Source organism: Rhineura floridana, chromosome 2, assembly GCF_030035675.1.
Source record: "Rhineura floridana isolate rRhiFlo1 chromosome 2, rRhiFlo1.hap2, whole genome shotgun sequence".
NCBI lineage: Eukaryota > Metazoa > Chordata > Lepidosauria > Squamata > Rhineuridae > Rhineura > Rhineura floridana.
Window position 1 is genome coordinate 119,132,366 of NC_084481.1, and position 17,731 is coordinate 119,150,096.

General features: G+C 41.8%; 1 protein-coding gene across 6 annotated transcripts in view; it reads right to left on the minus strand.

Annotated features, from left to right (window-relative positions):
- Window positions 1–17,731, minus strand: part of PDE3B (phosphodiesterase 3B) — a 134,043-nt gene that overhangs the window by 64,983 nt on the left and 51,329 nt on the right. For 5 of the 6 annotated variants that reach the window (XR_009760606.1, XM_061610302.1, XM_061610301.1 and 2 more), the window contains one exon: window positions 5,628–5,678. Coding sequence is in view for 5 of the 6 variants with exons in the window: in XM_061610302.1 (XP_061466286.1) it covers window positions 5,628–5,678 (51 nt within the window). In the remaining variant the exon portion in view is untranslated. Of the gene's footprint in view, window positions 1–5,627; window positions 5,679–17,106; window positions 17,669–17,731 lie in introns of those variants that run through there. The other variant, XM_061610304.1, reaches the window with a different exon arrangement.

Below are 17,731 nucleotides of genomic sequence, written 5' to 3' on the forward strand. Positions count from 1 at the left end.
GGAGGAAGAGACCATCGCCCCAAGGGAAGGAGAGGTTGCTGCTCTTGCTGCTTTCTTTCTGGGTGCTTATATGAATGCATGTTGTGAGAGTGTGTATTTTATGTATTTGAGTTTTTTGTATTTTTCTTTTTGTATTTATAGTTTATAATGTGCCTGGGGAAGAGATCTTTCCATCTAGCGGGGAGACATGAGGGGGCCCCAAAAGGGATTGCGAAGAGCTCCAAAAAGACCTCTCCAAACTGAGTGAATGGGCAGAAAAATGGCAAATGCAATTCAATATAAACAAGTGTAAAATTATGCATATTGGAGCAAAAAATCTGAATTTCACATATACGCTCATGGGGTCTGAACTGGCAGTGACCGACCAGGAGAGAGACCTCGGGGTTGTAGTGGACAGCACGATGAAAATGTCGACCCAGTGTGCGGCAGCTGTGAAAAAGGCAAATTCCATGCTAGCAATAATTAGGAAAGGTATTGAAAATAAAACAGCCGATATCATAATGCCGTTGTATAAATCTATGGTGCGGCCACATTTCGAATACTGTGTACAGTTCTGGTCGCCTCATCTCAAAAAGGATATTATAGAGTTGGAAAAGGTTCAGAAGAGGGCAACCAGAATGATCAAGGAGATGGAGCGACTCCCTTACGAGGAAAGGTTGCAGCATTTGGGGCTTTTTAGTTTAGAGAAAAGGCGGGTCAGAGGAGACATGATAGAAGTGTATAAAATTATGCATGGCATTGAGAAAGTGGATAGAGAAAAGTTCTTCTCCCTCTCTCATAATACTAGAACTCGTGGACATTCAAAGAAGCTGAATGTTGGAAGATTCAGGACAGACAAAAGGAAGTACTTCTTTACTCAGCGCATAGTTAAACTATGGAATTTGTTCCCACAAGATGCAGTAATGGCCACCAGCTTGGATGGCTTTAAAAGAAGATTAGACAAATTCATGGAGGACAGGGCTATCAATGGCTACTAGCTGTGATGGCTGTGCTGTGCCACCCTAGTCAGAGGCAGCATGCTTCTGAAAACCAGTTGCCAGAAGCCTCAGGAGGGGAGAGCGTTCTTGCACTCGGGTCCTGCTTGCGGGCTTCCCCCAGGCACCTGGTTGGCCACTGTGAGAACAGGATGCTGGACTAGATGGGCCACTGGCCTGATCCAGCAGGCTCTTCTTATGTTCTTATATAAGTTTTAAAAAATAAATAAAATAAATAAATAAATTAATGCAGCCTCAAATAGTATTTGCCTTTTTGCAGCCACATTGTACTGTTGACTCATATTCAGCTTGTGACTAACAATTCCAAAATCCTCCTCACATGTAGTATTGCTGAACCAAGTATCCTCCATCTTATAATTGTGCATTTGGTTTCTTTTTCCTAGGTGTAGAACTTTGCACTTATCACTATTAAATTTCATTCTGTTGTTTTCAGCCAGTGCTCTAGCCTACCAAGATCCCTTGGATTTTGTTTCTGTCTTTCAGGATGTTAGCTATCCCTCCCAATCTTGTATAATCTGCAAATTTGATAAGCATTCCCTGCACTTCCTCATCCAAGTTATTAATAAAAATGTTGAAGACCACTGGGCCCAGGACCAAGCCCTGCGGTACCCTGTTCATTACCTCCCCCCAGTTTGAGAAGGAACCATTGATAAGCACTCTTTGAGTGCGATTCTGTAGCCAACTGTGATACACCTGATAGTTGTTCCATCCAGCCCACACTTAGCTAGCTTGCTAATCAGAATATCATGGGGCACTTTTTCAAAGGCTTTGCTGAAGTCGAGATATATTATGTCCATAGCATTTCCACAGTTTACCAGGGAGGTTATCCAATTTAAAAAATCAGATAAGATTAGTCTGGCAGTAAAACCCTTGTTTCTAGTACAGACTAAGAGCACTTCTGGGGTATAAGGTCTTCTTATAGCAAGTTGCTAGGCAGGGATATATTGGGTGAGGCTGTCTCTTAGATATCCTGGTCTCAAGTTGTTTAGGGCTTTAAATGCTAAAAGCAAAACCTCAAACTGGACCCAGTCGCATACTGTCATATCTATCAGCAGATGTGTTATAAGGTGTCGATGGGGTACCCCAGTCAACAACCTAGCTGCTGTGTTCTGTACCAGCTGCAGCTTCTGGGTTAAGCCCAAGAGAAGTACCACATAGAGTGTGTTGCAGTAATCCTGTCTTGAGGTTACCAATGCCAAGATCACAGTAGTCAAGCTTTCTCTGTTCAGGAATGGCCATAGCTATCTTACCAATCAAAGCTGGTAAAAAGGCACTCCTAGACACCAAGGACACCTGTGCCTCAAGTGGATCCAGGAGTACCCCACACTATGTACCTATTCCTTCAGAAGGATTGCAACTCCATCCAAAGCAGGTAACTGACCTATCTTTCAGACATGGGAACCACTCACCCACAGGGCCTCTATCTTGCCAGGGTTTAAACTGAGTTTATTGGCCCTCATCCAGCCCACCTATGGCCAGACACTAGGCCAGAACCATCATTGCCACTACCAATTCAGATGTTACAGAGAAAGAGAGCTGTGTGTCATCAGCATACTGATGACACTTTGCTCCAAATCCCCTAATGACTGCTCCCAACGGCTTCACATCGATGTTAGATAGCATTAGGGACAAAACTGTGCCCTGCAGCACCCCATAACACAGATGCCAAGTGGCTGAGGAGCATTCCCCAAATGCCACTCTCTGGAACTGCCCTGCAAATAGGACTGAAATCACTGTAAAACAGTGCCCCTGACATCCATCCCAGAGAGCCAGTCCAGGAGGATACCATGGACAATGGTAACCCACACAAACAATGAAGAACACTGACTCATACAGCAACTCACACTTACAATGAAAGACAAAGACCAAGCACACCCACAACCACCCAAAGTTAAATGGAAGAAACACAAGCCTGTGATGAGGATGGACAGATGTGGGGAGTGAAACACATGTCTTCCAAACTGAAACAGGAAATGAACTGAGGGGGCACACCCAAAAGACAAAGACCAGTCTGTGTTTCCTGTCTCTGGCCATGAGAAGGCAGCATAACCCAACATGTCACATGGTTGCCACCTCTGGAGAATGGAGATGCTTTTCACTGGGGATCTTTGAGAGAAAAGGTTTTTCCCTATTCTGTATCTGGAGAATACAATCTTTTTTGTGATGATACAGCACAAATGGAATTAAATATCATTACTGTGGCTCATTATAGGCCATATGAGACTAAAAGAGAAAGAAAGAAAGAAAGAAAGAAAGAAAGAAAGAAAGAAAGAAAGAAAGAAAGAAAGAAAGAAAGAAAGAAAGAAAAGCTACATTAAATTTCTTTCTGTTTGGTAGTCAAGCAGCAGTTGCTTTGACAGAGGAATTATCATCCCCTTAATATTGGTTCAGGATTCCAGATGCTTGAAATGATTTCTGATACTGGACACTAATTCAAGGTCTTCTATGTGCAGATATATCAGATTTAACAACAAACTATCTATGACAAAGTGTGAATCCTTCAGCTCCAGCTATAAGCTGGCAATGAAAAGGTAGAATTAACAGGCTTAACAATGTAACATAACTGATTTTAAATTACATGATGTTTCCAAAATATTTAATTTCTTTGCATTGAAGTTATATATAAAGACATGCTGTATACAATCTAAACTAGCAAATGGGGGTTTAGAAGGATGAAAGGCATGGAGAATACAGTAGGGCCCCACTCATATGGCGGGTTACATTCCAGACCCCCACCGTAAAGCAAAAACCTGCTGTAAAGCAGAACTCACTTAATAGAATGGTGCGCAATGCCCGAAAACCGCCGTAAAAGTGGAACAAGCGCCATATGAGTGGGGCTTTAGTCTAATTGTGTCTAATTGAGACTGCCGCATTAGCGAAGTGCCATAAAGTGAATCGCCGTAAAGCGGGGCCCTACTGTATACAGATAATGGAAAACAATGTTGCAATCTTTTTAGAGTACTGTACTGTACAATAAATCACAGATTATGTACAATATGTTCTTTTTCTCATTTTAAAACAGGATGAAAAATAACGGACAAAAACATTTAAGGAGGAAAAGGTAATGTGAAAAATGATTTTAATGAGTTTTCCCAATGAAAAAATTAAGAAACATATTGGGTCTTGACAGAAATAAGCTGCAAAGATATGGCAAAGCTAAAAAAAAAAAGGACAAATAAGACAAAGGCTAGGTTCAGACAGAATGAAAGCATGATTTGGCACTACAGGAATGAGTGATGTGTTCATGCTCTCTCATGGTTTATAATCAGTGTTTGGAGAATCACCACCACACCATAGTTTGTTGGTTTAGATGGAACTGCAACCTATGGCTTGATCACACCTAGGAAGTAACTAATTAAGTGGAGCACATGAGGGGAGGAGAGAAAGGGAAGTGCCTTGACTTTCAACCAAAGAAAACAACTCAGGATTAGGAGATTGGATTTTTCTGAATGAAGCGTTATTCCAGAAGTCAGTACAGGAACACAGAATCATACTCCAGGCTTGAATAAGGATACAGAACTGGAGCAAACTAAGCATGTATCAGGATACAACACAGGAATGACTAGGTATATCTCAGGAACACACTAGGTACATGGAGGCAAGAACAGATGAGTTGTTGCAACAAAACTAAACAGGCTTAACAATGCCTTTATAGCAAAGAAGGGGCTGGCAATTACTTCTATGGGTTAATTCTGGTTCTTGGAAGTATTACAAGGCAGGGACTTTTTCTAGGAGCAGAATGAAATTGGCCTAATTACAAGCATCTCTTCTCCAACCTTCTTGATATTGGAGATATGGTTATCTTGGCTCTGACAAGTTGCTTTCACTACACTCTCTCTGGGAGCATCCCAACCATTCGTTATAATTTATCTGTTCTATGACTAGGTCTGGGCTGAGTGTCAGTGAAGACTCTTCACTGGCTGGTTCAGTCAAAGGGGGGTTTTCTGAGCTTTTCTCAACAATTTTATTAGCATGCCTAGAAGTGGGGGAGGGCTTTTCTCCACGCATTCTTCATTCCTTTCATCAATACTGACAGTCCCCTCCCCAACAGAGGGCAACAAGGATGATCAGGGGACTGGAAACAAGGACTTATGCAGACAGACTGAAAAAACTGGGCATGTTTAGCCTTGAGAAAAGAAGACTGAGGGGATTTATGATAGTACGCTTCAAGTACTTGTAAGGTTGTCACAGAGAGGAGAGCCAGGATCTCTTCTCAATCATCCCAGAGTTCAGGACACAGAATAATGGGCTCAAGTTACAGGAAGCCAGAATTCATCTGAACATCAGGAGAAACTTCCTGTTAGAGCGGATGACAATGGAACCAATTACCTAGGGAAGTGGTGGGCTCTCCAACACTGGAGGTATTCAAGAGGCAGCTGGACAGCCACCTGTTGGGTATGCTTTAATTTGGATTCCTAAACTGAGCAGGGGGCTGGTCTCGATGGCCTTATAGGGCCCTTCCAAATCTACTATTATATGATTCTGTGAACATCTGTACCCCACTCTTCATCCTCCCAGTCTTGCCAAAAGTTCTTCTGGGGGCCCATGACAGGAAGTGTGGAGGGAGTATGTTAACCAAAGGTTTGACTGTGTATTATCATATATTCTACTCCTATATTTCAATATACTGACCTGATAGTGAGGTTTATACCACTGCTTTAAGTCCCAGTCCCAAAGGATCATCTGTAAGACAACAAAACAGAAAACTATAAGCAAACAATAATGATTCTTCAAATAGAACATCCATCACCAGCTGTTTGAATTCTTTCAAAACAGCTATGAATTATAAATTAAAAACTTTGAGTAGATTAACTGTACTCACTGCATTCAGTTGCTGTAGTTACACTCCAATCAGTATGAGCAAAAGAGAAATGTCTGTAATTCAGTTAAGTCTGCTTAGCTCAAACAGAAATTGAAAAGTAATTTTTGAATCTGTGAAGTCCCTCTTTGTTAATATGCATTGCTTAATAAATAATTCATGAACCAGTATTAATGTTTTTGTTTTCTGTTTGAGGGCCAAACTAGATGTGATACCTGTATTCATGAGTCTGTCCAGGTTCCATATAAAGTAGGGCTGCCAGATCTCCAGTTTTCGCCTGGAGATTCCGGTTTTTGCAGGTCCTCTCCAGGTCTCTGGGTGAGTCACCTTAATATCCAGACTGTTAGCTTTCATTTTTTAAAAAATTAAGTTTCTAGATGGTCTGGTTCAAGAGATATAACCAAAATGTCAGCCACCCATCCCCAACTTCTGTTAGTACTAGCTGCTCTAATCCCTGCCCTTTCAGGTTTTTAGCCAATAAGTGTAGTCAGGGTTGTGACTGACGATTTGTTGACAGCCCCCCCAGGCAATACCTAAACCCCATTTCAAGTTCTGAGAACAGTTTCCTTTTCCTGTCTGTCTCACATCAGGAATTCAGTAAATATATAGCTTCAGCAGCATATAGAGTACTTTCTCTGTACAGGATTGGGACTGGCTTCTGAATAAACATGCATAGGATTGCACTACAACAGGAGATCACAGCAGGATCTTAGTGGGCATACACAGTAAGCAATTTTAGTTATAATTATAATCTAAGTATACATGTAGGGTTTTTTAATTACTTGAAAAATACAGCATATTATACATTTTATCTTACAATTAATTTTTGAAGAGAAGTTTTAAAAAGTGCTGCAGTGTTATACTTTTGTAATTAAGGAGTCAAACAAATTTAAATTTTACTGGCCTGTTGAAGAGAGCAGTTCATTTGTCTTATTCATAACCTGTTTAGAAAACCTTCCCAATATGAAGCATTTCTGGGAGTGAAGCTACAATGCTAATTCCACATACCTAGGAGTTAACCCCAATGAATTCAGTAGGACTTACTTTTGAGTAGACATGGTTAGGATTGTGCTGAAAATCAATGGGACTTTTGAGTGAACACAGAAAAGGATTATGTTGTAAATCTTTCTCCCTCCCTCTGATTCTTTTTTTAAGTAGTTAGGCAGGACTTACTTAGGTGTCACTGCTTTTATTTGGTGGGAATAATACTTAAAAAAATGTTCTGCAATAGCCAACTGGTTTTGACTATGAATAGGGTTTTCATGAGGCTGAGAGGCAGCGGCTGGCCCAAGGTCACCCAGTGAGCTTCATAGCTATGTGGGGATTCGAACCCTGGTCTCCCAGGTCGTAGTCCAGCACCTTAACCACTACACCACCCTGGTATTTAAAAACATTCAAAATAATAAAACCAACAATGAGTTAAAAACAGATACAAAACATAATACTTCTACATGCCTGGGTAGGCTTGCCTAAACAAAAGTTTTTAGCAGGTGCCAAAATGAGTACAATGAAGCACCTGCCTAATGTCAATAGGCAGGGAGTTCCAAAGCCTGGTACTGCCACACGAAAGGATCGATTTCTTACAAGAGCAGAACAAGTACTATGTGGAACCTATAACATGGAAAGCACACTTTGAACTTGGCCTTGTAGCAAATCGGCAACCAGTGCAGATTTCAGAGCAGAGATATTATGTGCTGATAGGGTCTCACTCATGTGAGAAATAAAGTGTATTTTTACAGTATTTTATTACTATGTTGTATTCTGGATGTTGTTTGGTTCTCGTATTGTTTGTGTGTTTTTGTTTTTTTGAGTTATTATATTTATTGTATTTATATATTGTGCCTGCTTTTACCTTTTATGTACACCGCCCAGAGAGCCTTCGGGCTTAGGGCGGTATATAAATTAAATTAAATAAATAAATAAATAAATGTCAACAATCATGCCGCAGCATTCTGTCCTGACTGAAGCCCCCCAGTCGGGTTGTGCTTCATGGGGATTTCTGTCACCTTGGCTGACTGGCTGCCAGGATATTTTTTAGTTCTGGTTAGGAACCCTGACTGGTTGTGGGATGCTGAGTTTTCAGTCTTTTTCTATTTACATTTCATTCACCTCTGACCTTACTCCCTTACATCCATAGAAGCAACAACAGCTGTTCCATGTGATCAGCTCAACTCCCTTAAACCCGCTGATAATGCACCTTGTTATTTGCATGATGGTTTCTTTCTTGCCCAATAGTGGTAAAAGAGAATTCACATACTGGGAAGTGTGGCTTCAATCGCTGTTGTTCCCAAGCTACTGCCTGTGAAGGTAGACCAAACCATGTATGTTTTCTCTCTCTCAATTATTATTCACTGGGATTGGATTGGCTGTCACAGTGAGTTTATAGCAGTCCACAGAGTAGGCAGGAAGGAGTAGAGAATCTTCTTAACTCTTACTCATTTCTCAAACCTCTCTCTGCAATGAAGGGTCAAGTCTGTAAAGACGTTTGGAGCAGCCACTTTAAAAGGCCAGCAGGGCATTCCAGGCAGGGGTTGCCAACCCTCCTTTGATATTGATATTGTTGTAGAGGATCCTTAGTCAAGCCTTACTAACAGCACAAACCTAACAATATCTACTCAGAAGTAAGTCCTGTTGAGTTCTATGGGGCTTAGTCCCTTAGTAAGTGTGTTTAGAATTGTGGCCTTCAGGGGCACCCATCCTTACTCATGAGTGTTCCCATCTAACATCTCCACAACACTAGGCTGTCTGCCTACAATGGCCTTCTGGTGATGGGCCTGGCCTGAGGGCACTTAAATCCTTCTTGCCGGAAGCAAGTAGGCTAGATTAAATGTTCCTTACCCAGGCTGTCTAAGCAGGTGAGAAGGAATGAACTTGTCACTTCCACTGGACCTGGAAACATCCTCATTTAGCTAAGATTTCTGTCTTAATTTCCAATCAAATTTTTTTTTGTTTTGAGTGTTATGCTCAAAGCAACTGTGGTTGATGCTTAATGTATCATGCTCAATGACATCACTGGGGCAGGCCCCTGAAATCTCAGGGTTTGGGATGCTTCTGACCTAGCAACCCTAATATAAAGAGAGAGAGTGTGTGTGTGTAACTATAAAATGAAGTGCAATGGTGAAAGGAGTGGAACCGTCTTCTCTTTATGTTTATTTATTTATTTGATTTATATCCTGCCCTTCCTCCCAGTAGGAGCCCAGGGCAGAAAACAAAATCACTAAAAACACTCTAAAATATCATAAAAACAGACTTTAAAATATATTAAAATAAAACATCCAACATTATGTTACTTACTTTGAACTTTATTGCATATAGCCATAGACCTTAGCACCAACATTATGTTACTTTGCTCTGTTGCTTCAATTTTTTCTCAGTCTACTGAAGGTCAGTAGCAAGTTAAAGCAGGAGAGAGGCCAGGATTAGCATTCCTCACCTGTGTGCACCATTTCATAGGGGGAAATAAATCTAAATTCCACTTTATATACAGCTGCCCTATCATGTCTAATTTGGCTATAAACTAGTCAAGCCACAACATACAAATTCTGACTGAAGCTCTTTTCTATTTATTTATTTATTAAAAGCAAACTATATCTGTACAAAGCTATTATCAAACTAAAGACTATGTTGTCATTGTTTTACTATTACTATTATTACTATTGCAAATTTTGCTGTTTAAAGTGCCAAACCAAGCTTTCAAGTTCTAGAACACATGGATTCACCCAAAAATCTAATAAATTATATAATAATTATGGAAATTAATATAATTAATATAATTCTTACCAAAAAAAATTAAAATATGTAGATCCCAATTTGGCAAGGGGCAATTGCCGTAGCACAATACTGTATCAAGAAGCTGCTGCATGAGGCAGGGAAATCCCCTGAATCCAGCACTTTCTTAGCATGTGGACAGAATCTAACCATGTGCTCATCAAGTTCCCTCATCTATTTGCCCATGCTGAAGAGCATAGTCTAGAATGTCTTCCGCAATGCTACTTCAAAACAAAGGGAAACCTACCTAAAGCTCTACCTACACAGCTCCTTCCAAATATCTGCTATATGGATTTTATAATTTCAAATGTACATTATTTAAAATTGCGGATTATATTATAAATTACAGTATAAATGGTTAACAAAGACTTCAACATTATTACATTTAGATTTTTAATTATTTTAACATAACAACTGCTATTCTTGGGAGGAGAGAATAAGTCTCACTGTAGACATGCAGGTCCTTCCACAATGATTTAAAGGACTCAATCACCGCCTAGACACCCAGAAGATAATAATAATCAATAAGGACATAAGCGGTCTCTTTTCATCAACAGTAATTACATGCTTTTCTTGAAAGTTGCAGTTAGAGACAGATCACTGGTCTCATGTGGTAGGGCTGTTTCTATGGCTTTATGATCTTAACCTACTTTTGCCATCCAAAAATGAAAAGTGCTACTTATCCTCCATAGTTCCCATATTTTAGATTAAATTACATGTGACACATTGCTATCCTGCATGCTTCTTAACTAAGTGTTTCATGTGTTCTAACCAGAAATATTCTTTTAAAATTTTATAACATTCCACAAGGTGGCACTAAAATCTAAAGTCTTAGAGAAGCAATTATTTACTTGCTATTCAGAAACAAACATGACAGCAGAAAGGCACAAGACAAATAAAGGTGTGTTCACACAAAAGTTTAGAGTGGATTGGATGCATCCTCACCACCACAACATCCTCACCCAAGTGGCAGCTTGCAGTTCCCTGTTATGAAATTAGGATTTTCCTGATCCACATACAATGCAGTACAGAGAAAAAAATCCAACATAAAATTGAATGCTACCCAAGGGTGGATATACTGACAAGCAGGATGTTTTTAGTTAGTTTTTACAAGTGTGGTTGTAGTGTATTGGCCCTCCAGGCTTGCCATACCAGGAACTGCTGAGTCAGCCCCTGTGCTATAGTGCTGATCCTGCCTCCAGGAGAGTTAACCCATTCCTGTCTGCTCCACTCTCCACTGACCAGAAGGACACTTCATGGTAAGTCCAACTTTCCTATTGGAAACCTACCAGCAAATATTTCCTTGTGGGGACCCACAAATTGTCCCTTTCCACTCCAAGCTTACTGATTACCAGGAAAATCAGGTTCCAATAAAGGGTGCCTATGAAGTTGAGGTGCATTACCAAACTTTCCATGGAACCTTACAGTTATTGGTTGCTCAAGGGCATCGCACTAGTCTCCTTGACTTAGACTGGTTTGAGCCATTGGGCATTGCTCTCATGGGGGTCCACCAGATTGGTGAATCATTATGAGATAGCATCCTAAATGATTTCAAAGCTGTTTTCGATAGAGGTCTTGAGAAATATAAGGGGCCTCCTATTTCATTGTCGTTGAATCCTACTGTGGTCCCCATTCATATGAAACCCCATCATGTTCCGTTTGCACTGCAAGCAAAGATTGATGCTGAACTTGATCACCTCATAGAGCAATGCATCTTAGAGCCAGTGACACACCCTACATGGGAGACACCCATTGTCACTCCATTGAAGGCCAATGGTGACATCCGCATTTGTGGTGACTGCAAGTGCACTATCAATAAAGCCCTGCATCAGCATCCATATCCAATCCCAGTGGTGAGTCATCTTTTGGCATCACTTTCACAAGGAAAAGTTTTTGCGAAGTTTAACCTGGCCCAGGCCTATCAGCAACTGTCTGTGGATGATGCTACTGCTGATGCTTAGACTATCAACACTCATTGTGGAGCATTCAGAGTAAAACACCTCCAGTTTGGTGTTATTCTGTGGCCCCTGGAATTTTTCAGAGCTTAATGGAGGACATTCTCAAAGGAGTACCAGGTGCCATACCAGAATTTAATGATGTCTTCGTTACCAGCAACTCCATTGCTGAACTTGCCTCATGCGTACAGGATGTACTGCACCGTTTTGCTGTTGCTGGTCTCTGGGTCAACCATGAGAAATGTGTATTTGGTGTTTCCCAAATTGAATTCCTTCGCTATAGTATTGATGCTGCTGGCATTCGGCCTACCCCGGAAAAATGTAAAGCAATTCATGAAACTCCAGTGCCCCATAATAAACAGGAACTCCAAGCCTTCTTGGTGCACTATGATGAACGGAAACGCTTGATTCTCACGTGTGATGCATCTCCATAAGTTCTTGGAGCTGTCCTGAGCCACCAACTTGAGAACTCTCGCGAGGAGCCTATTGCTTTCTACTCCAGAACAATGTCTTCAACAGAACAGAATTATGCCCAAATTGATAAGGAGGCCCTGGCTATTGTGGCTACCATAAAAAAATTCCATGACTATGTCTATGGTCGACCATTCACTATTGCTACTGACCACAAGCCATTATTGGGATTGTTTGCCCCTAACCAGCAGGTGCCTCAAATATTATATCCGTGCATGTTGTGGTGGGCGATTTTCCTGAACGCGTATGATTACACATTGCAACATCAGCCTGGCAGGAGCATTGCCCATGCTGATGCTTTGAGTCGTCTCCCTCTCCCTTCTGCTGGGGTTGATGAAACCCCTCTGCTTGATGTGCTGTTATTAGAGTTGTTACCAGAACCACTCCTCCATGCTGGGTATATCGCCACTGCATCGTCCAAGGAACCAGTTCTTGCCCATGTTCTCAACTGGGTGTGGAGGGGATGGCCATTAGGGAAGCTTGAGGAGAAATTCAGACCATTTGTATCCAAACAACATGAACTATCAGTGCACAAGGAGTACCTCCTATGCGGAAACAGAGTTGTCATTCCTACTGTGTTGAGACATTGGGTGTTAGAGGCCCTACATGTGGGATACCCTGCTATAGTGCGAATGAAGGCTCTGGGGCGCAGCTATGTATGGTGGCCCAAGATGAACAGCGAGATTGAAGAATGCATCTAGAGATGTGAGAAGTATCAGGTTTCAAAACCAGCTCCACCACATGCCCCAGTACACCCATGGGAATCAACAAAAATGCCATGGTCACAGCTTCTTATCAACTTTGCAGGCGCCTTCCAGCGACAAACTGACCACTGGCTAGATAGGCGGCCTATAAATTAAAGTTTATTATTATTATTATTATTGATTGTTGATTCATACTCCAAATGGTTAGAAGTGGTTCCGGTATTGTCAATGACATCTCGCATTGTTATCAAGACCTTACGCAAGCTTTTCACAACACATGGGTTGCCAAACACCATTGTCTCAAACAATGGGCCCCAGTTCACATCTGCGGAATTCCACACATTCCTGGATAATGGACTTATTCGGCATGTCACTTCAGCCCCTTTTCATCCAGCAACCAATGGCCAGGCCAAGATTATGATCAAACAAAGGATGCATTGAAATGGATTGTGGAAGTTGACTGGGACCGATGCCTTGCTGCCACTGTGACCCAAGCATGGGTCCATTGTCGTACAGGGCTCAAACACCAGACGGTCATGTGTTACGTTGACATGTGAACCAGATGAAAGGACGAAGCCCAGCTCCATCAGTTCTCTCTGAGGGTGCTGGAAATACTCAAGTGGAAAGAGAAATTGAGCCAGTGGCTGCTCAGAAAGAGAAAATGAGCCAGAGGCTGCTCCTGATGCCAGACAAATTGTGCCTGGACCCTGAAGTGGACCAGCATGAACCAGAGCCAAATGGGGAACTAGAGGATGCACTATCAGCTTCAATGCAAAATTGTCATTGATCAATCCGCACCAGGGTTCATCCCAAGTATCTTCAGGACTATGAGAGCTAGGGGGGAAGGGTGTAGTGTACTGACCTTGCAGGTTTGCCATACCAGGAACTGCTGAGTCAGCCCCAGGCTGTGGCAGTTACAGTTCCAAGCCTGCCTTACAAGCAGCACCATGCTGTGGGCCTTGTTCCCTGCATATGATTAGTTATAGCAAAGTTCTAGTTGTTTAGATCCTCTGTGTGGCCTCTTCCTTCATGATACTTTTCAGTGGTGCTATCTATTGCCACATCCCCTACTTCTGTTTCCTTACTGCATGAGCACAGCCTAGCCATTTTGTTTCCATCAGTGTGTGCTTGCATGTGAAACCTACTGTTTATCTTCATTGAGCAATAAAAGGGCTTTCTATCTTGGGAGGAAGGATCTGGAGATCTGTGCTTCTGCCTATCTGGCCATTCTTTGCCCTGGAGACGCAATCCTTAGTGGGCTGCTAGTTCTTCATGTGGCAGGGCCAGTTGCAACACACAAATGTCTGTTTATTTTTGAAACTGCTATTTTGTGCAGAGTCTGAACATCACGTTCAGTTGGAGTTAATGTGCTTGGACATTGTATGATGGTTATGTTCATAGGTTTCCTGTTAAGTCTCATTGATATCACTCGTTCCGATCTTGTGTTATAGCTCCTAATTGCTTTTGCTACATCACTTCTCACTATTAGAGCAACCCCATTTCTTCTTAATTTATCATTTCCTGCATAAAATATTTTGTAGTTGCCTGATTGAAAGTGTCCCATTCCCTTCCATTTTACTTCACACATGCCAAGTATTGTAATATTGATATGCTCCATTTCTTTCTTGACAATTTCTAACTTTCCCTAGTTCATGCTTCTCACATTCCATGTTCCTGTTGTGTATGTTGTAGAACTCTGGACTCTCCTTTCACATCTGTGCACATCAGCCTCTGCGCTTCCTTTCGGCTTTGACCCAGCTGCGTCATTAGTCACAGCGCTACTCGTACTTGTCCTTTGTTCTTCCCCAGTAGCTCGTTGAGTGCCTTCTGACCTGGGGGTCTCATCTTCCAGCACTATCTCATGTTGCATTTTGGATACTCTGTTCATAGGGTTTTCATGGTAAGAGGTATTCAGAGGTGGTTTACCATTGCCTTCCTCTGAGTTTGGATGCATCTTAGTCTGGTGTCTCAGCTTTGACCATTCTGCCTCGGGTGCCCCTGCTAAGAGTCTAGGCTCTTGGTCTAGACCAGCCTTTCCCAACTAGTGGGCCACCAGATGTTATTGGACCACAACTGCCATCAGCCGCAGCCAGCATTGCCAATGGTCAGGAAAGATGGGAATTGTGGTCCAACAACATCTGGTGGCCCACTAGTTGGGAAAGGCTGGTCTAGACTCTTGATGGCATTGCTCTCAGCTTCTTTGATACTCTCAACCCCCTCACCACGTTAAGATGTGTATCCTAGAGGGGAGCTCTTGGTATAATTACTCAAAATTAGGGATGGGGGAGGAATTTGTTTGCTCCACTTTTCACAGTGGAATGATCCAATCTGATGATTCAAAGCTTTTTTTACGGGTTGGGATACAACTTCCAGTCAGATTACATACTTTATAGATTTTCAACACAGTTTTGGTAGGTGAAAAAAATACAGTAGGGCCCCACTCATATGGCAGGTTACATTCCAGGCCCCGCTGAAAAGCATAAACCGCTGGAAAGTGGGGCCCTACTATATTCCAGCTCCCCGCGCTCCAGCTGATCGCCCCACTGGTGCTGCCGTATTAGCAGAATGCTGAAAAGCGGGGCACTACTGTATGTATCTCATGTGAGATGCATCCAAAATGCACATTTTATTAATGAATACATTGGAAGCAGGTATTTTACATTAACAGTAGATACAAAATTCATACAACTTAGTGTGGACTTTTTCTCCAATAAAAAAAAGGAATTGAAAGTAACTCAGTGCTAATCAGAATAAAAGGAGACAGAATTAGGCTGGTCAGTTCATCCCTACTTAAAGGTGACATGTAGATAGATGTGTTACTCAGTAATTATAATTCCTCAAGACTGCTGTCTACATACAGCCAAATACCTGGAAATGGTTCAGATCTCCCATGAAGGAAATCATGTCTGGTAGAACTAATCAGATTTAGATTTTATCATACATTTGTTCTACTGACATAAATCATATTCATGTTCTCAGAGAAGCTTGCACCAAAGGTAGTTTTGAGTATGAGTGTGCATGTAAACTAGATTACAAATGTGGTATAATTTAAGTGCACTAAAACTGTTTAGTTGCATAGTTACAGTGATGCACCCAGTAAAATCACAGAGATGGATATACACTTTTTTCACCGTTGTGGCAACACCTTCAATATAAACATGACTTTATAACATTATCATTGTGGAACCCTAATAATCCTGATAATTATTAGAAGACCTAATAACCTAGTTTTTCATCTTTAAAACTATGTACAGTTTGGGTATTTTATTGATTAAGGAGTGATTTATACTTGCTAGCAGCATCTGTTTGACACTGATTAGGCACTAGCTCAGTAAATAAATACTTCCATAGCAACCCAGCACAAAATTAAACAAACAAAGATACTAACACCATAGCAACTTGAAATCAAAAATCTTTTCCAACATACTTTTGCCCAGATGAAGAGAGACAAGAAGAAGATTGTTTTTATTGTTTTCCATATTTTCAAATATTTCTACTACCTTTTTTAAAAAGTGAAAGCTGGCTAGCTACTCTGAAATATTTGTTTCTCTAGCTTTTATACCTTCCCTCACTGCAAAGGAGAAAAGTACAATTGAAGGTGCATTATTCACCACCATTTCTGAAAAGTCCTAGTGTTGCCTCCAAGTCAGAAAGTATGTTGAGGAATTCCAGAAACTGCCTAAAATTAATTAATTAAAATTAAGACTTGGTGGTGGACTAGCACTTTGCCAACTAGAGCACTACTTCCATTTGTTCTAGAAACACAAGGTGGGAGGGAATCACTAGCAAAGTAAAAGCACTGTTTTCAGATAAAGTTTCCCTGAGATACAGTAAATAAGCTTAAATGTGCCTATGATAGATTTTTTAAATAATAAGTACCTTCATACTCTGTGCACTCTTGGATTTTTATCCTTTTGTTTTCTTTTACGTCTTTGAAGAAAAGGTCAAATGATATGGAATTATAAACAGAATTCAAGGGCTCTAATCTTCTAGGTCACAGATACTGACATTTTATTCTCAAATTACAGGATAGTTCAAATAGCTTAACTCCATATATTACTATCACCACCCATCCAAAGATTAAAGTCACAGGATGGTTCAAATAGCTTGACTCCATATGACCCTGCCAAAGCATGGAAAATGAGAATAGAATCTCAAAGGCTGTTAGTAAACTGCTGAAGTCACATCCACCATACATTTAAAGCACTTCTATGCCCTTTAATAGTTATGGCTTCCCCCAAAGAATCCTGGAAACTGTCTTTTATTAAAGGTGCTGGGAATTGTAGCTCTGTATGGGGTCTCCTAACAACTGTCAGCACCCTCAACAAACTACAGTTCCAGTATGCTTTGGGGAAAGCCATGCCTATTAAAGAGAGCGGCGCGGCGTGGCTTACCATTTTTCCGGCCTTCACCATTGGGGCGCCGCGGCTTTGGGTTGCCTTGCCTTTGCTGCCGTTGGGTCGTGGACCGGGCTGTTGTGCTGCGTTCGAGCAGTCTGGGTGCTGCCGTCGTTGCCGCTTGCGGCTGCTGCGGGGCGTCTTTGTGGGGCGTCGTCGCTGCCGTCGTTGCTGCTCCTTCTCTGGTCCTGTGGCTTCTGGCCGCTGTGGCGCGGCTGTTCTTGGGCCGCTGTCGTCGTGGGTGCTGTTGCCGCTTGGGTTTTTGCCCTGTCGCTGCCCTGCTTGTTCTGCTCCCGCCTTGCTGCGTTGTCGGCCGTCGTCGTTCTCGCTGGTTGTGTGGACGTTGCTTTTGCCATCGCTGTCTCCGCCATTTTCGCCATCATTGTCATCGGAGGTGGAGCGGGTCGTCATCTGTTTTTGGGGGCGTGAATGCTGCATTTGCTGTTCTGGGATGCTGTGTGACTCTGTCCCTTTTGTTTTATCGTCATCTGGCCATCATTGCTGCTCTTGCTGCAGCTCCTTTAAGTGCGGCTCTGTTGCTACTATAGCTTAGCTTCTGAGATTGTAACATCTTGCCTCATTGCTGCCACCTGGAGGCAACTAATATGGTTGCATGTGTATT